The sequence below is a fragment of the Enhydra lutris genome, unplaced genomic scaffold (assembly GCF_002288905.1).
Source record: "Enhydra lutris kenyoni isolate GAN:26980312 unplaced genomic scaffold, ASM228890v2 scaffoldscaffold4, whole genome shotgun sequence".
NCBI classification, from domain to species: Eukaryota; Metazoa; Chordata; class Mammalia; order Carnivora; family Mustelidae; genus Enhydra; species Enhydra lutris.
The window spans coordinates 34692464-34716429 of NW_019154088.1; the positions used below are offsets into that span (position 1 = coordinate 34692464).

The window sequence follows — 23966 nt, forward strand, 5'->3', positions numbered from 1 at the left end:
TATTCTGTTTTTAAAAGCACATTTTCTCTTTATTCATTGGAGAATATTAAGACTAAAAGTCATGAAATACCAATCTTTATAAAGTTAGAACTGCTCAAAAAAAGAAACCCAGAGCTAAAATTTTGTTCAGTGGACCCACGTAGTATCTCAGATAAAGTCATGGAGGTGGGGGAGTATTTCCTAGAGAACTAAAAACTTTATAAAGCCTTGGATCACAGGACTTTTCATCAGCCTGGGTCACAGGGGCAGAGTTTTGGCCCATGCTTTCTTTGCCGGAAGTTCCCCTCATTCCTCAAAGGACTGGGTGCACGTGCCTCGCCTCTTTTTGTTCTTGGATATCCTAACACTCAGGCCACAGGTAATTGGTGCAGGGGTAGACAGTTTTGAATATAAATTCCTCTTTTTTCAGATTTTGAATCATAATAAGTATGGGGCACCAGAGCCAAAGAGCTAGATCAGAGATAGCAGCACCACAGACCTCAAAGTCTTATGCAAAACTAGACTGCAAAGCAGCAGAAAAGAAGACATTTTCAGAGAGGTCAAGCAAAATGAAAAGGATATTCAGAATCCAGGCAACATGACCCAGTGAGGGGGAGACGGTGACAAAATCTGGCTGAACTTCCTACAATTTTAATTACTCATATTCTTTATAACACCCCTTTACTTAAGTTAGAGTTGGGTTTCTGTTTTTTGAAAACAACAAATCCCTAAAACAGAAATTAGTGCTAGCAATGGGATTGCAAGTAACAGACTCTGAGTGAAAAGGAAGAACTAACTGTGACAGGCAGAGGGATGGTGCAAAGACAGGAGTGACAGAAAGGATTCCCTCTTCATGGAAAACTGGTAGAATGGAGGTAAGAGACAGCACAGTAGCTAAGCAATTGTCCCAAATCTCTTGGGACCCCAAACCACATGTCAGTAAAGACAAAGCTTCAGATTTAAAAGTTGTCAAATGTCGAAATGTAGGAATGGGTTAATTCCCTATGGACGTGATTAAAATGCAGTGGTGAAAAGTCTTCTATACCAGGTTGTGTGGCTAAAAGCAGATAGGGAAAGACAGGGCTTATGTATCTGTTTCATAAAGGGAAGTCTTTTCTACTAAGACTGTTGAAGACGAGGTTCAGATACTCCTCATGAATTTGGAGAAGCTCAGGGCTCAGGAGCCTAGCAATTGAAGATATCTAGCAGTAGCTACAATAGTCTGTGAAACCTAGCCCTTTTTTGCAGGATAAACATGTTGATTACTATCACCCATGCTAACTCCTGACCCCTAGTAAATCGCTTTCTTAGATTGGAATGTAATCTGTGGAGGGAAGGGATTTTTAGGGCTAGACTATGGAAGAAGTGCTTTCTGTTCTGCAGCCTTTTTCCACTTTGCCTCCTTTATTCTCTTGAGAACAAAGCCATTAAGAACAATGGGTGTAAGAAGAGCCAAAATAACAAAAAACCTGAGGGAATGGTCATTAGGTAGCCTGGTAATCAAGGAAGCAGGCTTAACCCCACAGAAATTCCTGGCATTGCCTTTTAGTCAAGGATGTACTACTCAAGAAAGACAAGGACTGAAAGCTCACTAAAATTCTGGGGCAGTTATCAGAAGAACAAGGCACCTATACCAACTCACAACAATATGGTGTTGGTCCTAGTCTCTTCTGGAGGTTCTGACTCAAGTAGAAAGGTTGCTGTTCCCAGACAATACTTACTGAAGTGGAGAGAGGTCAACTCTAATGCCTTTCAGAAGGTCTGAAGGATGATGGGAAAAGGAAATCCTTCTAATGGACAGATCCTGGGACCGTGAGGCATGATTTAGGAATTTATTCTACTGCCAAGAGGGTCAAGAAACAGACTGGGGACATTTATTTAATGGCAGACTAGTGACCACTATTTGATCCTTTTTTCTAGATTTTTTTCCCTACCTCTAAGTCAACCTCTTTTTCTAATTGATCATTTTTATGACGTCTTTCCTATTGTATCTTTGGCGTGGTGGTAGTAAAATGTGCTGATACACCCAGAGGAGGTCATTCAGGCAGGATGGTGATTACAACAACCAGTTGGAGACTTGAGGAGCAGCCGCTTGTAGCTGCACCTCTAAAACTGGATCACATTAGGCGAGACTGTGTCTTGAAGGAGGAGTTGTTCTGCAGAGAATAAAGATGTTCAGGGAATATACCTAGTCCACATCCACTTCTTGGGAATGATTCCAAAGCCCCCATTTTCTACCAGGTGACTCCACTGTCAAGGCTTCTGCAAATGCTTGCGTGAGGTCGTGTGCATATTGCCTGTTTCTGTGAGAAGGTCCTGCCCTGTCATCCTGGCCACAACTGCCTGAGACCCCTGATCATGCTGAGTGAGCTTCAGTCTCAGGAGCTGAGCTAAGAGATACCAAGAGGTAAGTGGGTCAGTGGAGTTGTGAGGTTCTACAGAGCTGGATTCGGAGTTTGCACCATGGCAACTCAAAGGCATGAATGCCAAGGCTATGGAGACAGGGCTAGCATGTTGCCCTGTGTGGAGAAGCAGTAATGTAGAGGCCTTCAGAGGAAATCAGTCCAAATAGAATAAACCAGACGCACGGATGCTTAGGTGTAAGAGAAAAAGAACAAAGGAGAGAGAGAGAGGGAAAGAGACACAGGAAGAGGGCGAGCAAAAATAAGGAAGGTAGGAGACAGAGACAGAACTAGTCATAGAAACAGCCAGAGGCCACTGCAGACACAGAGAAAGAGATGAACTGTTGGTGACCTCCTAGACACCACAATGTCTGGCTATACTTCTTGCAGTTAAATTCCAGATTTCTGATTCTTTTTAACAACTTCCTATTTACAGGCTATTTTAGGTAGATTTCTGATCTCTTCAGCCAAACAATTCTTGACCTAAATATCTGCTCCTTGACTGTAGCTGCATCTTATTAAATGTTTAATTTGCAACTACGGAAATACATACACTAACATAACTGGGACACTAAAAAAGTGAGGCTCTTGAGAGCGGGACATTTATGACATCTAAAGACTTTCAAAGACAGACTTGGTTTTATACAGTAGTAACAGCTAACATTTACTGAGCACTTCCCTTGGGCCAGTTTCAAAAGCTGTGCATGCATGATCTCACCTGTTCATGACAACTCTAGGTTTTATTATTATTACTGCCGTTTTGTAGATATGGAAATTAAGGTAGAAAGAGATTAACTTGCTCAAGGACACACAGTCAGGAAGGGAATAAAGGTGGGATCTACTGTTTATTTACATTAAAACTGACATTTAAAAAAAGTGTATGCATTCATTTAATATTCAGTTGATAAATTTTTGTGAATGCCTCTTATGTACAAAGTTGGATTTAAACTAATGAACTGGTTAACGCTGATGTTACAAATATAAAGTCCTTTTAAATATTATTCAAAATAAATCTTGCTTTCTGTGGTATACACACACACACACACACAGATGTGCTTTCAATTTAAGTTTCTCAATTTCCAGAATACCTCCTTTAAAACAGAAGGGAACACATACTGACAATGCTGTTTTTACTGCCTAACCATTTCAAAATCCACTGGAATATCTGAAGGTAACGTGCTGCACGTGGACTCACATGAAAAGAAACACTGCCTTCAGAGGGAAGCTACACCGATGACTACACAGCCATTGAATTAACTGCAGGGTAAGTTACACGTATATAAAAAAGTCAAATGACAAGAATGAGAAGAGTTTTTCATGGAAGGTGGTGAGTAGCCAGGGGTTCTGCTCCTCTTGATTTTCTGAGCAGGGCTTGTTTGAGGGCACTAATTTTTTCATCAAGTTCAGCCAGTGAGTAGTTCTGCTGTAAACAACAAGAATACAGATTGCTGAATAGGACTCTGAAGTATCTTAATGCAGATAAAGTGCTAAATGAACTATATCTAAAATATGGTAAATGTCCTTTTTTTCCTTCACAAGAATAATTTTTAAACTGAACTATATATGTTGACTATATCATAAACTTAAAGGAATAAAATAACTAAGGTTATTAAGTTATTGATTTTAATAACTTAATGTTTCTTTCTCTTTTCTGATGACAAAGATCTGGACCTCTCTACTCTCTGAAAGGACTGTAAAAACTTTTTCTTTAACCAACTATTCTCATAATCAGCAGTAAAAAAATTAAACTTTAGGATTAGCTTAACTGCTAGAAATTCTCTTTTGATGGGTCAACTGCAAATCAACTAACTCTCCTGGAAAAAATGGATGCTCTCAAAAATATACTCAAAATTCTACAATTAAAAAAATAAGTAGTATGCTACTCTTAAAAAATAAATCAAAGGCGGGGTACCTGGGTGGCTCAGTGGGTTAGGTCTCTGCCTTCAGCTTGGGTCATGATCTCAGGGTCCTGGGATCAAGCCCCATATCAGGCTCTCTGCTCAGCAGGCAGCCGTCTTCCCCCCTCCCTCTGTGTGCCTCTCTGCCTACTTGTGATCTCTCTCTGTCAAATAAAATAAATAAAATCTTTAAAAAAATAATCAAAGGGGCATCAGGGTGACTCAGTGGGTTAAGCATCTGCCTTCGGCTCTGATCAAGACCTCAGGGTCCGAGGATGGAGTCCTGCATCGGGCTCCTTGCTCAGTGGGGAGCCTGCTTGTCCCTCTCCCCAGGCCTGCTGCTCCCCCTGCTTGTATTCTCTCTCTCTGTCAAATAAATAAGTAAAAATCTTTCAAGGAAAAAATAAACAAATAAATAAAATTTTCAAAGTTTTCTCCAACTTTAATTTCACATTACTGCCATTAATAGCTACCAGAACCTCACTATTTAAGATTCAACTAATTCATATAGTAGTACTATGGACAGTGGTGGGCTGAAGTCAACATCGCCCAAACACCCTTTTTTTATTTAGATGCTAATTAGTAGTGTCAGCAAAGCAGGGAGGGGGACAGGATGCCTGGCTGGCTCAGTAAATAGAGAATGCAGCTCTTGATCCAGGGGTCCTGAGTCTGACTGCCAAACTGGGTGTAGAGATTACTTAAAAGGTTGGGGGGGGGGTGTGCAGCAGGGCACTGGGGCATCTGTCAATTAAATGTCAGACTCTTGGTTTCAGCTCATGTGATTTCAGGGTCATGAGATCAAACTTCATGGGCACAGGGCTCTGGACTCTGCTCTCAGCAGTGAGGGGGTGGGGGATGTCTGCTTGATATTCTCTCTCCCTCCTCTTCTGCCCCTCCTTGTGCTCTCTTTCTATCTCAAATAAATAAATAAATCTTTAAAAAGGGGGGGGTAAATCACCTGAGCATTTATTATTTTTCAGCATTTTGTAACTGATACATTTTGCTCCAAGTAACAGCTAGATAGACACTTTCATATTTGGCCCCTCTGAATCATTCCATGCCCCTCAAATAAAATTATTTCTTTAATTCAAGTTCATAAATTTATGCTGCCCCCCTTTTTTCCCCCAGTCCTAAATGCCAGGTATGATCTAAAAGTAACCAGAGTAAGAACTTTTATTGATAAGGGAGGTGTAAAACTAATCAAACTACTTCAGAAGCCACAAAGAGAATTCAGTAACTTACTTGAGGTGGTTGAACTTTTCTTCTTTTTCCAGAAAAGCTCTAGATTAAAAGTGAAAAAAGTAAGCAATCAATACTTAGAAAATCTACACAATTTTCATTTACAGACTACTGAACAAAATACAGAGAACCCTGGCAGAAACAAAGCCCGTAAGTCTCAGCAAGCACTAGCTGCCACTGACATCTGCCTTCTTGTGTCTTGGAAGGTCCCCTCCAAACAATGATATTAAAAGTATATAGTAGTAACACTGAAGCACTGTTTAAGTCAGTTTGAGTAAAAATGTCTGTAACATAAGTGGACAACATTCTCGCTGACATGCTGCTGAACCTTTTAAACCCTGACCAAGTGAATTTTTTTAGATTTTGTCCTTTGTCTCATAGAACCACAAACTTCGGAATAGCAAATTAGCATATTGGTACATTTGACAAAGAAACTGCCAATGTAGGCGGCAAAACGTTCTCATGAACATTTCTGACCACTGGGATTTAGAAGGGAAGGTAAAAATTCACATTTCCTTTTGTGTCAAAAAGTGTTTCAAAGAGTTTCAAGATATGCCTCTTATCAGTAGTTACAGTAAGTGGGAAATCATTAAGTGTTGGAATTATTAAATATGGGGGAAAAGGTGCTTATATAAACAGCTTCCTTCCTTTGCCAAACTGATCTGGCTACCTGTGATGGGGCCCATAGGCAGGTTAAGGGCTTAATGTTTAATTTTAGTCAGAAGGCTTCTCAGTCTTCTACCTTTCCAAGAGGTGCCTTTTTACACACCTGATTAAAATATACTTCCCCTTGTTTGTCTGTTTATAAGATACTGATAGTTTCCATGTCACTGAGCAATCAGATTATTAACATATCACAAAACCAAACTGAGAAGTATCAGAATCAGGAGAATAAGGACACCAATGATTCAGTACCTTGAAAACAGTAAAATGTGGTCTTTGGGGCTTATTTTAGGTGTAGTGTCTTAAATATTTCCTCCCTTTGAGTCCCATCCCACCACCCTGATTCAGATCTTCATTTCTCCCCAGTGTGGACAATGATGTTTCCTAAACTATCTTCCTTGATTCTAATCTCTCTCCAACTCAGAGTTCATAATGCCACCATACAGGAACCTAAATTATAGGTTTCTTTTTCTCAGAAACTTAATTGTGCACTAGTGACACTGGCATTACAAACTGGTTAGTGTGCCCTTCAAGGCCCTCCAAAATATGTTTGCAATTTAATTTTCCACCCAGATCCAGCTCTCACCTCATGTTTCAGGCCCACCACGTACTTGGACATGTGGGCGTGTGCACATGCAGCTGACTCTCCCCTCCCTCATTATAGACTAGAGCTAAGATTCTACCTAGTCAGTGCTTTGGAAGAAAGTTAACAGACCTTCAAAAGTCAGACAGTGAATTATCAGCCAAATGCTATTCATTTGTACATTTATTCAATGCCTACTATGGTCTATGTGTTCAAAGACAAACACATAGTTGCCCTTCAGAGGCTCAAAAAGTAGTGTGAAAAACAGATGTGTAAACATATAAGTGATAGATGCTACAAAATGAACAAAGTGCTATAAAAATGTACTTGTGAAGCAGGTTATATTTACTGTTTCAAGGGTCATAATTTAAAATCAGTAAGTAATTCTTTGGAAATAACTCATAAGGATTGTATGTTTTAAATGGTTTATTAAGTCATGCCCTTAAAACTGTTTAAACATTACCACATTCAAGTCTTTCCATGTTAAATGTGAAGAGTAAAGTTCTTTAGAATGATTACATGAAAAGGTGCAACAAAACACTAATCTTTGTTATAATTCCTGTTTTATATACATTTTTTTGGAGTTTTATGTGTTTCATAACTGAAAAGAAATTCATATAGTCAGTCTGCTTTTGTTCTATGAACCAAATACAATTTATATATTTTTCCTGTCAGCTTTTCTCTTTTCATATGCTGTGGTTTAACGTTACCCATAATAATGAATCTCTATTCAACTATGAGTCTTCCCTGTGTTTAGAGTTCACCTACATTTCAATCTGAATTAAACACATTTCATTTAAAATCTTTTTAGAGTTCAGAATTCAGTTTCTACAAAAATTCAATCCTTAAGAAATTCAATGGGCTCAAATTTTCCTTACTAACTTTAGAAGCTAGAAGACTGTACAGCCTATATAGCCTTTTCTGCACACCTTTAAAAGATATGTAAAAATGTGTAATTGCCACACATGTACTCCTAGCATGAGGATAGTAAGAGTGGTAAATTACATGTTACATCCTCTGCAGGGTATGTGTGGAACTCCTCTCGTGCGCACGGACATTCCTAGCACTGGATCTACTGCAAGCAAAGAGTGTAGCTCCTAAAGATGGCACATTCATTCTCTTATGCAGGGTGACTATGAGATCTTCCTTCCCTTTGGGCCTGTGCCATATTTATTCAGAGGCCTTGAGGACAGAGTTAATTTTAAAGCTTTTCAGTGTTTTGTGCTTTCTTGCAGCTCACTATTGACTTGACATGTCATTTCCAATACTAATCCAAAAGTGATCCTTCTAATAAAATATATATTGTTAATAGAATTGGAAATATTTTTTTAAAGTACCAGTTTTATCACAGGTATGGTAACCTAACACATCCAGGCCAATTCTGTTTACATTTGTAATGCTGCCAGCTGCTGAAGTTAGGCAGTCACTGAGTTGCAGACTTCAGGCCTCTGATAGTCTTAGTGTTCTTACCTATTCTGCGTTTTAACCATCACCTCTACAGACTCTCCCAATTATACAAGTCCTACTCTTGAAAAACTTACCTGATATTTCTATCTGCATATCCTGATAGGACTTTAAATTCACATTTCCTCCCCAAGTATCTCCTTCAGATTTTATTTCTGTCAATGATGGTATATAATTTTCCCAATCAGAAAGTGGATTCACCCTTGCTCTATGTCTCTTTCCACAGCCAATCAATTATCAGTATTTGTCAACTTTTTATTTCCTACTATCTCTTGCATTAATCTTTTCTATTCTCTCTTGTCCTTAGTTCAGGATCTCACTTCACATCTAAGCTAGTATAATACTGTCTCCTTAATCTTAGTCTCTTCCTTCTCATCTACCTTCCAGAACAGTATTAGATAAATCTTCCAAATAATGTGCTCAAGTTACCTCCCTGCTCAAATGCTTTCAACAGCATTTAAACTTTAAATATTTTAAACTTCTGGGTATAGCAGTTAAGGTCCTCTATAATCTGACTATTTTACCTTTAACCAAATAGTCTAAACATTTTATGCTGTGTATAAGAGATCCCCCAAAACAAAATAATGATTTGAAGGGCTGTTCTTTTGCTAACCAAGTTCAATAACAGGTAGATGTTAAGCTTTGTAAGTCAAAATGAAAGAGATTAATGAAGAAGCAAGATCTCTCTGGAGGCATCTAATACTGTGATACTCTCTTGTAAGATCAATTCTACGTTAACAAGGACTACATTAACAAAGTATGAAATTGAACTAGAAAAGTAACCTGCCTAGGGATTACTTAATGAAGGCAGCTTGAATGGGAACAATGTATAGTAGACTGTTATAAGAAAAAGCATACTTTATCAAGTTTTCTGGGAAGATACATTCAAAGAATAATCCTAAAATTGAAAGACCTTTGTGATTACTTAGTACAACCAAGAAATCTAAATTAGACAACTGAGAGCCAGAGGAACTGTATGATTTATCTACATTTATGCAGCTACTTCATTCGTGGTTTCTGAAACTAAATAAATGCTAATGGTTACTGAGGTTTTACCATGTGCTAGGCAGTGTGCTAAGTGCTTGACTGGTATTATCTCATTTAATCCTTGCTTCAGCCCTTAGAACTTAGTAAACCTCATTTGAGGGGAATAAATCACTGAAATTCTTTCTCTAAATTTTTGAACTTTGGGTTTCATTGCTCACTTTTGTTATATAACCTGCCTTATTCATCTGGAAATACTTCTTTTCTGTACCTTACTCTAATACCCAGTTTGCCACTTTAGAAAAACTGCTGGTGTACCTAAAATAATTTTAATTATTTTTACCAGTGACTTATAATGATTCATGCTAATGAGTTACTTTACATAGTTTTTCAGATAGGAGTTTTAGTAAAATTTTCACTAAAAACTTAGTAAATTAAAAAATTTTGTTCCCTTTTACATGATTTAGTTTTCTAATATGATGCTGCTTAAAAAAAGAAAGAAAACCAAAAATAAAGAAATAAAATTTAAAAATAATCAAAAACGAAGAAGAAGAAAGAAAGAAAACCAATCCTCAGAAAAGGCAGGTGTTATGTATAATCACCCCAAAAGACTGAGGAAAATAACACAATCAGCTCAGGATCGCTTGTCTAAAACCTGCTGATGCGACAGAGAGACACTTATCAGCACAACATTGTTTCTTAATGTCTCTGGAAAAGAGAGTAAGAATGAATGAATAAATAAGTGCTAGAATGAGGAATTAGACAAATATTAACTAGTCTTTCAAAAAGTTTGGTGGTTAAGGTAAAGAAAAAGATAGGGTGGCAGATTCAGGTGTTTGTCTAGTATGGAGGAGAATGCAAACATGTGTGAGCTGAGGGAAGGAATCTGTGGACAGGGAGGGATTAAAGAGACAGAAGGGTAAATGACAGAGCAGGGTCCCAGAGGAAGCCTTTGTTCTACAAGACGGCATGTTCATAGTGACAGGATTGACAACTACCTAGGCTGATTTATTATGGCTCAAGTTTGAGAATCTGGGTAACATATAATAAAAGGACCCCTTTAAAAAAAAAATGAGTCTACAAATAATACAATGTTTAGAATCACAATTTTTTTAAAAACTAGGTAACTCCCTACGTAGGACTATGTTCATTGTTGAATTATTAAAATGGCGTTTCACCTGTAAGCAGATAAATGAACATGATGAAGCATTGCAAAATAAACTCTATATATAGATAGATATATAGTTTTTTTTAAAGGACACTTATACTTACTACAGATTGGAAATATTCAGGAGAGATTCCTTCCAGTTCCAGGATTTTATCCTCAAGTTTTTTAATTCTCTGATAAATGTCTCTTGGCACTGGACCACCTAAATACATTTAAAAAAATTCTGAAATACTATTGAATAATTCTTCTTACAAATTCTGTTCTTAAAATTCCATGCAGGGGCACTGGATGGCTCAGTCAGTTAAGTAGCCAACTCCTGATTTTGGCTCAGGTCATGATCTCAGGGTCCTGGAATCAAGCCCTGTGTCAGGCTCCCTGCTCAGTGGGGAATCTGCTTCAGGATTCTCTCCCCCTCTGCTCCTCCCACTGCTCTCTCTCTCTCTCCAAAACAAAAAACAAAAAACAACAAAACAAACAAACAAACAAACAAACGTGCAAAGAAGATACTTATGCAGAGGAATGGGAAATATTTAAGCCTGAGAAGATAATGAACAAGAGTAAAATAAAACGAAATCCTTAGTTCACATTTTCAATATTATACACCATGGGGTGTAGTATTCTTTTGCACCTCTCCTCCAGCCCCATTTATGCTTCCTATTTTGCCAGTTTTACTTGTAAATTCATTACAAGCTACTGAAGAGTTCCTGTATAGAACAGTGTGTACTTCTGATAGATTTGGATAGTTACTTGAGAGGAAAATGCATAGGGACACCTAACAGCCCAATTCAGTGACTGCTGTATGTATTTATCACTTTCTTTAATTTCTGTTTCTCCTTACATGCCCCATTTCCTCCTTTAACCTAAAATAATATTAAAGAGGAGCTTCATCATAATTCTTACCTAACAACCTTTCTGTGGAGGGGGAAGATGAATTAAGGTTACTCAAATTTCAGGTTATGATTATATTCCAAATCCTCTTATTTCTCACACCACAACATGACCATTCTGTCTAGACTCCCACCATCTCTTTATGGATACCACCATCTCCAAATTGGTCTCCACGTTTCTACCTTGCTCTCATAGCCTATTCTCAATACAGCAGTGACCCTTTTTAAAATGTAAAAGTCAGAGAGTGTCATTTCTCTGCTCAAAACCTTCTAGTACTTTTGCATCTCACTCAGATTAAAAACCAGAGCCTTTACAGTAGTATCCAAGGTCCTCCACAATTTGGACATTCTCTCCATACCCTTATCATTCTAGCCACTTGATTCCTTTTTTCTGTTACTCAAGTAGGCCGAGTATTCTCACACCTGTGATTCCTCTACCTCCATATTCACAAGGCTTGCTCTCACCAACTTCAGGTCTGGGCTCAAAAGTTACCTTATCAGCAAGAACTTCTCTGACCACCCTTTAAAAAGTACTAATGATACCACCTATCCCACCCCACTGCAATCCCTATCCTTTCTCTTATTTTTTTTTCAAACCATTCTTATTACCTGACAGCCCTATTTTTTTTTTAATTTATTGCCCATTTCTCCACTTTAATATAAGCTCCAGGAGGGCATAATTTTGTTCTGTTCATTAGGTATGGCTGTGCACCTTGTGCACTGCACAAACCTAGGAACCATCAGTTCACAAACTACACAGGTGCTCAATATTTACTGACTGAATACATAATTAGATAATCATTATGCAATTAAAACATATGGGCAAATTTCCTATCAAAAGTATCAACTTGTTAAGTATGAAAACTCTAGAAATAGATTTCTTTTTTGAGAATGTTTATTTCAGGATCTGGGTCATTCTTACTCTTGAGTAAGGTAAAATGAGTAATGTATTTAATTGACTTTGCTCTTGCTGCCCCCTTTACCTAGAATGCTCTATGGCTCATCTCTGTATCTTTCAAGAGCCAGTTCAAGCTTCACTGAGTCAGTGGAGCATTGCCTAAAATGCCTTCACATGGAGGCTCCTTGTGCCTCACCATATACACTTACTTCATAGCACCATAACATTCTACTTCAATATTATTCTTTCTTCCAGGTAACAAGGTTCTTGAAGCTAGGGACTGCAACTATATCATTTAAGTATCCCTTGTGTCTGAAACAGCATTTGGCACACAGCAGGCATTCAAAAGATATTTTTCATAATTAACTACTTGATACTATTAGACTTTTAAAAATACATATATAGAGAGAGAATGAGAGAGCCCGTGCAAGCCGGGGGAGGGAGGGGAGTGGCAGAAAGAAAAGAGAGGTGGCTCGGGGGTTGGGGCACAGAATCCCAAGCAGGCACCATGCCCAGTGTGCAGAACCCAACGGTGCTCAATCTCATGACCCTGAGATCATGACCTGAGCCAAAAATTGAGTCGGACGCTTAACCGACTGAGTCACCATGCCCTGATACTGTTAGACTTAATAAGCTAGTCCATCTTTTTATACAGTTGTTTTGTTAAAAATGCATTTCGTTATGGGGGAGAGGATTAATTTTTAATGCTAACCTCTATTACCCTTGAAGTTTTTCTCGGTCTTATCTTCTTCTACTTCCACTCGGGAAATACTCCAGTGAGACTGGACTCAGAAATTCCTTAATTTATGTGCCTCAGTGCTTTTTGCAGATGTTGTTCCCTCTTTTTGGAATAATTTGCTCCTGCCTGCTGAAAAATTCCCAACTAATCCTTCAAGAGTGCAAATGTCACTTTACCAGGGGTACCATCTCTTGACTTCCCCTGAGAGAGCTAAACACTAACTTTGTGTACCCACTGTACTTTGCATATGATGTGAAAAGGTGAGATGAACAATCGTTCATTTAAAAACTCATGAATACCTGTTTTGTACCAGAAACTGCACAAGCACAAAGTTAATGAACATGACTGTCTGCTCTCGCAGACCTTACTCTCTAGCAAAGGAAATAGGTATTAAACGCATGCAACTGTGATAACTGCTATAAAGGATGACAGGGAGTACCAAGTGCTATTGAGACTACAAGAAAGGGGAGTCCGTATCATCTGGGATCAAGAGGGGAAAGTGTGGGCAGGAGAGAAAGCCTGGGTCAGGGCCCTAGGACAGCAAAATGAGTGGAAGTTAGGAAGCCCAGAGATGGGGCTGGAACTATAGATGTAGATCATGCCACTTAAAATTATAATCCCCTCCCATCCCAAGATCCCTTCTCTTCACTTTATCAAGCTGCTTTATCTGTAGCTCTTCTTGTGTAACATATAATTTATATACTAGAATTTTTGTTCACATGTATTCCCGGTGCCTAGAATAGCACCTGGCTTATTTTTGTGGAATGAATGAATAAATACTAAGTTTGGTATGCATATAAGGGTAACAGGAAACTACGAAAGAATTTTTAGCTGGGGAGTGGCAAGATCAGCAAATCAGAACTTCAGGAAAAGCAATTTGGCTACTGGTATAGAATTTGTCTTGAGGAAGAAGTCTAGTGGCAGAGCAACCAACTGATATCCTTTCATCAGTCCGAGGTAGAGAACACAGTGACTTCAACTATAGTAGTAGCTGTGGAAGTAGAAGTGGGTAGATCTGAGCAATATTTAGAAGATAGAATCAACAGGATCTGGTAACTAAATGGGGAGGGAGACTCAGGCTTTGCAGACAGTTAAGACTGAGGTTTGATTCCTACTTGTCATTACCACCTTGGGCATGGCTTGAGGTCTCTGAACTCATTTTCTTTATCTGACAATAACGGCACCAACAACTCACAAGGGTACTGTTAAATATTAAGTGAGTTGACAGGGATAATACTCTGAGAGTAACTGGCACTTAGCATTATTCAATAAATGTTAGTTCACTTCCTCTAAGGCATTTACTGATCTATATATGCTTATCCTGACTGAAAGATCCTTGAGGACTAGGATCACACTTAGCAATACTTTGTACCTAGCACAGTGAGTGATAAGAATGAGACACAGTCATTAAGTTATGAAATTGGTGGCAGGAAAAAGATTATGTTAATTTTCAGCTGTGACTTAATAAACTGAGAATGTCAGGATCTACTTGGAATCTATTCCCATTCTACTAACAGTCTCAAGTTGGTGAGAAGTGTAAGAGTAGGAAAAAGAGCATAAACACATGAACTGTAGATTCCTTGAGAGTACGGGCTACGCTTATTCATTTTTGTACCAACCAGAACAATGTTTTGTACATGGCAGATGCTCAATGGAAATTCTGTAACTAAATAAACTGAGTTTAACTATTTGCCAAGGTACATTTATGGGGCACCACCCAGCACTCTGCTTACCTGTCTGCAATCGCAAGTGAGCCTCAATATTTTGTAGTCGTTCTTCGACAGCCTGATTGCCACAATCTCGGAGCAAGCTGTTAGGTTTAGGACCTGACCCCTGAATTCCTTCAGGTCTGGTCTGTGGTCCATATGTATTCACAACTCTAGAAACTATATTAAGAAACTTTTGAAATATAAATTTAATAGGCTTAAAAGTCAGAAATTCTAACAGTATTTCATATTCTTTTCATAAAATCCATCTGACCATCAACCCAAGTAAGAAGGCAAGACTTTTTGTTTTAAAATATACAAAATTTAGATAGGAAGTGATATCTATTTCATTTTGCTTATAATTTAGAACAAGCTTCTGTCAATGATGAAGATATATAGTGGGTTCTTACCTTTTACATGACTTTTAAATCCCGGGTAAGGAGTAAAAACAGCATCAGTTCTTGCACAACTGTTTTCTAAGGAGAATTTAGATGAGTATAAGTATATTCTTAACTTCAAATGTATGAGATTTTGATAAACTCCTAATAATTCATATTAACATACTACTAGTAAGAGAATTATCATTTTAAATAATAGTAATTAAATCACCATCTCATACAGGATAAAATACAGTGAACTTCCCCCTCTAAAATTTATAATCTTTAATCTTACCTAATCTTCAGATTTGCATACAGAAAAGTCCTTAGCACTCAATGGCACAATTTAATTTTTAATAAATACCAATATTCCCCCAAACCATCTGGGTCTTTAGAGAAAATATTTTATAGAGAGCACTTAATTCTCTATATGCCAAAGAGACATTATTCCATTTATTTCATCATAGAAATAAATTTAACTCATTACTTTTACTGAAAAACCTTAAAAAATTCAGCATTTTAATATTATTTACTGATCAAATTAAGGATCATCTAATAAAGATTAATTATACATTTAACACATTTTTATTTCAGAACTCCACACAAAAATAGATCTTAAAACCTCAAGAATAACACATACTTTTCCACTTTACTTAGGTTTCCAATGCTAATTTAAAAAAATCTCTACCAAAAGTTAGCTATCTCTTTCCAGACCACTCTTTTCAAAAAATGCAATTGTAGGAAAAATAAGTTGTAAAAATTTGTTCCAATTTTTTTCTAAGTTGAAAAGTGTATTTTTTTTTTTTTTTTCAAATTAGGTATCAAGAGATAAATTACGAACCCGGGGGAAAACTGGAAAAATGTTAACATAATATAAAAATGTTTCATAATATTTAAAATGACATTAAGTAAAACCATGCACTGCAGTAAATTTCCTGAAAAATTCCCTTGATTTTTAATAAAAAATAGATGGTAAAAGAGATACTGAAAGAAAATTTTTTCCCTATGGAATTTAAAAAAAATCTATTGTTTATACTTAAGTCAGATTGACAGGTATCAAAGGAATACACTAACACATTACAATACATTCATGTTTTTTTTTTTTTCAGTCTGAGTTTCCTAAATAGGTCTGCTGACAAATCAAACTGTGTGAACATAATTCCAAATTCATCTTTTATATATAGGTACTAAACAGAATCATTTTCTTCTTCTTTCCTTTTTCTTTTGAGACACCTCAATATACGTTTAAAGGGCCATCACTTCTCCATTCTCTTTCTCCCATTTCATGGGGCTAAGGGTTAAAAAAAGAAGCTATCATCCATTCCAGAGTTATATTCCAAGTATATAGATTAACTGACCCATCAGTGAGAAATTCAGCATGGTGTGAAGACAGTGAATGTGTGAGTGCTAGTCACTCTCCACAGCAATTCTTGCTAGCACTGTTTTGAGCCAGCAAGGGATTGAATGGGCCAAGGAATCCTGCTGAGCATTTCAATTCTTGTCAATTTCTATCCCCTGGTGGTTTATAATAATAGAGTTAGCAGGGAGAACAGAGGAATAACATTAGTGACACATGTGCTTGCTCCCTCAACAAACCCTTTCTCATGGGTTGCCTGCAGTTGGATGGATTGTAGTACCTGAGATTGTGCCACTACTGTACCTATTCTGAAAAGCTAACAGGAAAATAATACTAAGTCTACGCATGTATAATGTTAATAGCAGAAAAGGCTGAATTTAGGACCCACTTGAGCCTGTATTATTTCATTATTAAGAGAATCAGTATACCAATGTAAGAGTCAATTCTAGGTTCATTTGACAATTCTGTATTCATAATAATTAGCTAAGAGATGTCAGAGGCAACATGAAAAATGTTCATTCCAATTAGGAACTCTTTTCCATAATTTTTTCTAAGAACTACTTGTTCTGATTATTACTATGATGCCTGAGAAAGATCTATGCCAGTGCTTTGCACTATTTTGTATTCTACAGCATACATACAGATCTGTAACTACACTACAGCATCAAGTAGAGAGGAAAAGGAGAATCTTATGAAAAATAGCAAATGTATACACTATGAGAAAAAGGAAAAAAGCGTAAGACACCATAGTCTTGATGACAGATTGCTTTTATCATGACAAAACATTTCAGAAAGCTCAGGAGTAGTGAGAAAACTGCTCCCTCTTGAGGAGTATTAACTTTACTAAGTTTACTTATATATTAACATAATTTCAAAAATACATTTACAGGCTCAAAATTTATATAGTTTAGTTCCTTTTTATTAGTGAGACTGAAAAATGCTGCCACCCATACTTCATCTTCATTTCCCAAAGGAACTTTAAAAAAGAATCTTCACCTGTGGTAAACATTAGCCCTTTTATGTCCACAATTATTTATTTGATTTTGGCATAACCAAAACGAAACCCGTTTTGCAATGTAGTCTTACTAAACAGAAAGAATTTCCACTGCTTTAGTCTCTAAATAAACCTGTGAAATAAATTGTGACTTAATGTTATTCATTTTTAAAAACAAATGAAAAATCAGAGCAACTCTAAAAACTGTGCTTAAAATCCTATGAAAATTAACTTCTTCCAGGTAGTTACCTTGATTACAATCAATAACATTGCAAAATTCCCTGACGTTGTTTTCATTGATTTCGGCTTGCTTTCGTTCAATAAATGCAGATATTCGTCTGTCAATCTATAAACAATAAGTATGCATGTTTTAACAGTTTGAGCATAAGATTTAAAATAATACTCCCCCCCCCAAATAAAACCTTCTTACTTCTGCTTTTCCAGCCTTTATTTGAACTACTTCTGGATCATAATGGATCTGTGTCTTTTTCACATCTCCTAAATCACAATCTTTGTGCTTTTCTTCCTCTTGTAGGTCACTAATGGGAAATTTGGCATTTACTTCACTCTTGTTCCCCGTTTCTGTTTTTTCTATCTCTCCAACAACAGTTGTATTCTCCTCTTTAATCAGAGGCTGCAGCTTTGCTAAAAAAGGCTGAGAAGAACAGAATTCCATCTGCAGAGGTTCAAACTGATCAAAATTAATTATACATTTAACATTTATATAAATTTCTTTTAAGTAAATGCAATATTTAATATCAGTTACATATAAAAAGTTAGCATATCAGTATACATAGATCTGATCACATGTAAGTGTTTGCTGTTCTCTGCTATTGTGACCATTATCATTTGGTATAAATCTGTTTAAAAAAGATAGAAATAAAGAAAACCTGAGGAAATTTAAAATTTTCTTTGAGGGAATCATTCTGTCACTCATCTTTTATTTTGTGCCAAATCAAAGCCTCAGCCTCTGGCACCAATGCCACTTAATTAACATGTCATTCAAATGCCTCCTCAGAACACTAAGGCTTAGTATTTTTCCTCCTTAACATGAGAGCCAGTGCTCTCACTCAGCAAAGCCCTGCATTATCACTGTATCACTGGAGATTCTCCACTTGAAACTGCAGTTGGCCAAAGTGAAGGAGAGAGCAGAGACATGAAATATATAGGTGTTATGCTGAGTGAACACTTAGGCTTTTCCTGACATGGCAAGATATCTTCTTGGGTCATGAAATTAAATTTTTAAAAAAGAAAATGAACAAGGGAAAAAAAAAACCTACCAAGATCCACAGCTGGGAAGAGATATATGCCTATCACTATAGTAGAGTGGGTTAAAAAAACAACAAAAAACAACCCTATTGTATAATGTAAATTATACTACTCAAAACCACCCCCCCTTAATCAGGCCTCAATTGAGTTCTATCGCTCATTATTTCTGTCCATTAATATCAGGGTTAACTATTTCAACATGAAACAGAGTTAAAATTTCCCATAAAGTCACTAAACAGAGGGCTGAAAATTAATGTTTATTCCATTAATCAAAACACACCCATACTTGTCAATGTTCCAGTTATTTTTTTCATACCTATAATTTTGCTTCTGTTGTTTACTATACCAAGTACTCTTCTGGAACCTTAGAACATCTTAATAGCAGTAAAATGACCAATCCAACAGTTCTTCCACTTACCTTTTGACACTTCATATTTTATACTTTGGTTAGAGATAAACTGCAAACTTAACAACAATTATAATTGCAGAGATGTTCAATTGGAAACCAGCAAGGTCATAATACCGTTCAGTTATTGAACTGAAATATTAAAAAATATAACAGTACTATTATAAATAACTCAATGTTGATTTCTAATATAGAGGATGAATTATTTCAAACTGTTAAGAAAAAGAAAAGATAAAATAGTGACTGGCTACTTACTAAGATGAGACATTAATGTCACAGAAATTACTTTCTTTTTAAAAACTATGCTGAAACTGTTTAATTGCAATAGACACTCCAGGATGTGTCATGCTGGGATAATGCCACTTCTTGAACCACTGAAAGCACTCCATGAGCCTCCGAACTCACCCAAGGCATGGAATCATTAGCATAGCATGACACACACCTGCCGTGTCTTATTGCTTAATTATAACCCACCATAGATGCAACTGTATTGAATTTTCAGTGCAAGTCTAGAATTGAATAGAACTGCATTCATTCAGTCTTCACAGCCACATCGGCCTATCGGACTATATTCCTGAGACTGTCCAGATCACTATATAAATTAACAGATTTGGATCTAATCTGGCTGAAGTAACCATTTATTGATAACGCTGTTAATACAGTGGTAAGACAGAACTGACAAATACTCTAGCTTATCATTTAACTATAATTAATTTCTATTCTCAATACTGACTTAATGTTTTTAACAAGAAATTTACCTGTAAATATAAAACATGTTGCTCAAGTGCACTAAAGAGCAAAGCAGGCTGGAATGCCGAGAGGCTCTGGAGCTTGTTCCAATCGATTGTAATTTTCACCACATCATCTCTGAGGTTAAGCTTCAAAGGGGCAAACGAGCAACATCACAAAAATTACATGATTAAGCTGTGTATATGGGATGTCACAAAAATAATATTCTTTAGAGTAACATGCCTATTTAGCTCAAAGTTACCAGATTTTTAATGATACATTAAAATGCTCTCATTACCGTTTTAAAGGGCCAAGAAAGGTGTAATCTTCATTAAAAAACCAGTGACCTCTCATTCTAATTCATTTCTTGGGTCTGTGTAATGGGACCATCTTACAGGTGAAACAATCCACAAAAGATGGAAAGATGAGGCTTTTTTGATACTTCATTTTCTAAAACCTTTGGATGAGGGCCAAGATAGGCTTGCCCTATTCAGTACTTCTAGCTCAGACCATTAAACAGAAGGGGAGGCACATTTATGAAACTTCTGATATAAACATTCCTTTTTGTTAAATATGTACACAAAGACATAACTGATATATATCACTACTCTGATGTTTTCTGAATCACATTTTTATTATTTTCAACTTTAAACAATTTTAAAATAATTTAAAAATCAACATTATTCATACATATTATAAAGTCTAGGGATAAATGGCAACATGTTTATCTACTTCAAATAAAAAACTAAAATTTAGCTGTGGAAATTTAAAGTGAAAAACAAATACTCTTCCACAATAGTGAAATAAATGGTCAGAGACTGAATAAAATGGCCAGATCTTTCACTAAAAGTATTTTCTAATACTGTATGAGGGCTTGTCATATAAAACTTCTTATAAGTTGGCTATGTGTGACCTATTAGAATAAAATTATATATAGAAAACTACCAAGAACCTACACATAAAATTAATATCAAAATCAGTGGATATTTTAGAGGGAAAGCCTCTAACTCCAGGCTTTCAAGCAAATAAAAGTGAACCTCCCAAAAAAAGAAAAAAAAAAAAAAAAGTGAAACTCCAAAAACTTTTCTAGGGATATGCATTTATAGCATACTATAAAGATACACTGCATGGTAGGATTAAGTTTATTGTTTTTTCAGAAATCTTTTATTAAAAGTCATGTTTTCTAAAACAAAATAAAGGCAAATAGTACATTAGTTCAAAGATAGATGTTATGAGTTGTGATTAGAAAACAAAAAGATGAATCACTGTACAAAGAACCAGAGATCCAAAGTTACCAAAAAAGGCACTGTATTGAATAAATACTATATGACAAAAATTTACCACCCTTTGCATGAGACAAGACAAGAAACATTTAAAGTACATATCAGATAAGTATAAAGAAATAGGAAGTTTCGGATAGGCTGTACTGGCAAAGATTAGTTTATAATCACTACGGTTTCACATTAGATTACTGCATTAATCTTAATTTATATTAATGCTCATAAAAATTTCATTAGACAAGAACTTACATATGGAAGTAAACTATTACTGCACTTCTACAGTCCTCTAAGACTATTAAAATCAGTTGATAACAAATTTATGGATAGAGTTTAGGGATAACACAGACAAATCCTTAACCAAAATAAAGCATCAAGTTTTCTAGAGAAAATAACTTACAGAAAATAAACCGTAATGTTGGGATCATACTTTCCTTTCAGTTTAACATAATTATGTAAGCCTTTCAAACACAATTAAAGATACTTGGTTTTTTAAGAAAACCACATAATAATGATACAGATTAACTTTAAAATTGTCCCAATATATCCAACTATTTATTCAACAAATTCCCTATTAGTAATGAGTTCTCTGCACTTTTACCTTTTGTACTTGTAATTGTAAATCATTCACTCAAAAATGTATTAGTCTCACATTAATATAGACTATTGAAGTATGCATTTTCAGTAAAAACTTAAAATTAGTATGAAACTCCAAGCTAACAATAAATAATGCTTCCAACTTGATAAAATGAGCCATGCAGAGGCAAGCAATAATGTTAAAATCCATAAATTTGAAATCTGGAATACTTTTTAACATTCAGTTTTAGGTTTCCTATTGAGGAGAGCCAACAATATAATGATAGTATGCAGAATGAAATTTAGGCATATTGAAACTTTTTTTAACTTACATTTTAAAAAAACATCCTGTAAACTTGTTGCAAAAGTAAATAGTGATTTCCTCCAGGGGCAATTTTATAAGTATTGTGGCTTTCATTCTTACCTTTAAACAATACATCTCAAAATATAGAGAATATAAAAATGGTTAGTATTTAATTAATGAGAATGATTTAATTTCTTGACATTTGTACAGATGGTACCTTTACTGTGTCACGTAAACTTTCCAAATATTTACTCTAAACATTTTTGACAGGTGACATAAGTGAACTTAAATCATGAAATATATATATATATATATTAAGATTTGTAAATGAGATTTAAAAATTCAGTATTTAATTTTCAAAAGAAATGTTTAAATTGTTTCTTAATGTTACTTTAAAAAAAATCTCACCACTGAAAATAAAACTTCCGTAAATTATAGGTGAGCATAAACTTTTTTCATCCTGACATTAAAACACAAATAAACCTTAAAATTCTAATGTCCAGCACATAAAACGTTCTTAAACTACTAAACTATTACAGGTCTTGGGTGATAAAACTAAAATATTAATGCCCCAGGTCTTTAAAAAATTTTAGTAAGTCCGTGGCAAACAACTGAGCTCAAAAGTTAGAACTTTTAGCAGATCTATTAATAATTGTTGTTACACCAAACAAAATTTTAACTTAGAGTAATGACAAACATATTAGGATTTTTAAAAATATTGAAGTAACGTTTTAAAAAATTTATTCTCCATCCACCCACGGCTTTTAAAAATATATATATATTTTTTACAAATCAGACAAATGTTCGCCTTCATAAAGGAAGTTAACACTGTGCCTCCTACAGGCACTAGTACCAACCCCGTAACAAACTTTTTGAACTGGAAAATATTCCAGGATACAAGAGAAAATATTTCCTTTTTAAAAGCAAGCAAACTTATTTTCAAGTTCCTAATTTATAGTATGCTTTCCATTTTACTTCATGAAACAAAATAGTGACTTGATCGGAATAGAGTGTAAGGAGTACTTTCATTTAAATCCAATTTATTATGACATTTCTGCAGAAGCTATTTAATCAGCCAGTTAAATTAGTTAATAATTAAATGACGATTAAACAACAGTCTGATGCAAACTGTATCAACCATGGATAACTCATCCAACTTTATGCAAGAAGTATCTACATTAATTCCTTTTATTTTCCTCCCTCTATGAAAGGGTAAGAGATGCACAAAACATCCAGAAGGAAAAAAAGAAATAAACTAAGTGACTCCTAAAAGCAAGTCATCAAAAAAAAAAAAAAAAAAAGCGGAGAGACCTTTTCCAAAACTCTCAGATCGTACAAACCTATCAATTTCTATAATGAATTCACTGAAGGAAAGGGGATCGTGAGCGCCGGGCAACTTCCAAAACCCACAAAGCTTTTTACACATTCCTTCTCTCAAAGCATGTTCTTCTCGGAGCCAGGTTTTTCACTTACACTATACTCTCTCACTTTTGGGGAGAAGAGTTGCAAGGAAATCTGATCTGCAACCCATCCTGAACTAAGCCCGTATGGCGATCCTCACTCCGACTGCAGACGGCTGGGTTCAGGCTCCTCCTCCGGCCTCAGACACTGTCCAGGTCCCAGGCAGCCCTCCGCAGCCCCCCGCCTCCGCTAGAGGAAAAAAGGGGGGAGGGGCCGGATAGTTTCCATACCGCTACTCCCACAGATCACCACTCACTTGTCCCACCAGGCTATGCAGAGAGCGAAAGATTTCGCAGAGCACCTCTTGGGAGAGATTGGGGCTGCAGCTCCGCTCCAGACTCCTGTCACCACTGCTCGAGAGACTAAGCTCAACGGCAGCAGCCATGACACCTTCGCAAGCTACCCCCGCCACCACCAACTTGTGCTCACAAGCCCCCCCTCCTGCTTTTGTCGCCGGAAGATGACGTGAAAACACAGCGTCTAATTTAGAACGGGCCTTTGAGGACCCAGCTCTCGTTATGATTGACAAGCCGATGCACCAATCAGGTGCAACTATATCGTCACGCCAAAGACTTGGAGCAGGTAATTGCGGACCCGAGCGAAGCT

The 23966-nt window shown here is 36.3% G+C and overlaps 1 protein-coding gene across 5 annotated transcripts; it reads right to left on the reverse strand.

The window, feature by feature from the left end:
• Positions 1 to 93: 93 nt before the first annotated feature.
• On the reverse strand, positions 94 to 23762 carry LOC111160426 (MAP3K12 binding inhibitory protein 1). Of its 5 annotated transcripts, none has more exons than XM_022523565.1 (9): positions 23662 to 23762; positions 19772 to 19891; positions 17769 to 17993; positions 17588 to 17684; positions 15021 to 15086; positions 14638 to 14790; positions 10485 to 10582; positions 5522 to 5560; positions 94 to 3804 (listed from the first exon to the last, which is right to left on the reverse strand). In XM_022523565.1, the coding sequence occupies exons 1-9, from the start codon at positions 23743 to 23745 to the stop codon at positions 3697 to 3699; spliced, it is 990 nt and encodes a 329-aa protein (XP_022379273.1). In that variant the 5' UTR covers positions 23746 to 23762; the 3' UTR covers positions 94 to 3696. The 5 variants fall into 5 exon arrangements, with proteins under 5 accessions (XP_022379273.1, XP_022379264.1, XP_022379255.1 ...); XM_022523556.1 differs by having other exon boundaries at positions 94 to 3801; positions 23617 to 23762; XM_022523547.1 differs by having other exon boundaries at positions 23617 to 23762.
• Between the last annotated feature and the right edge of the window lie 204 nt (positions 23763 to 23966).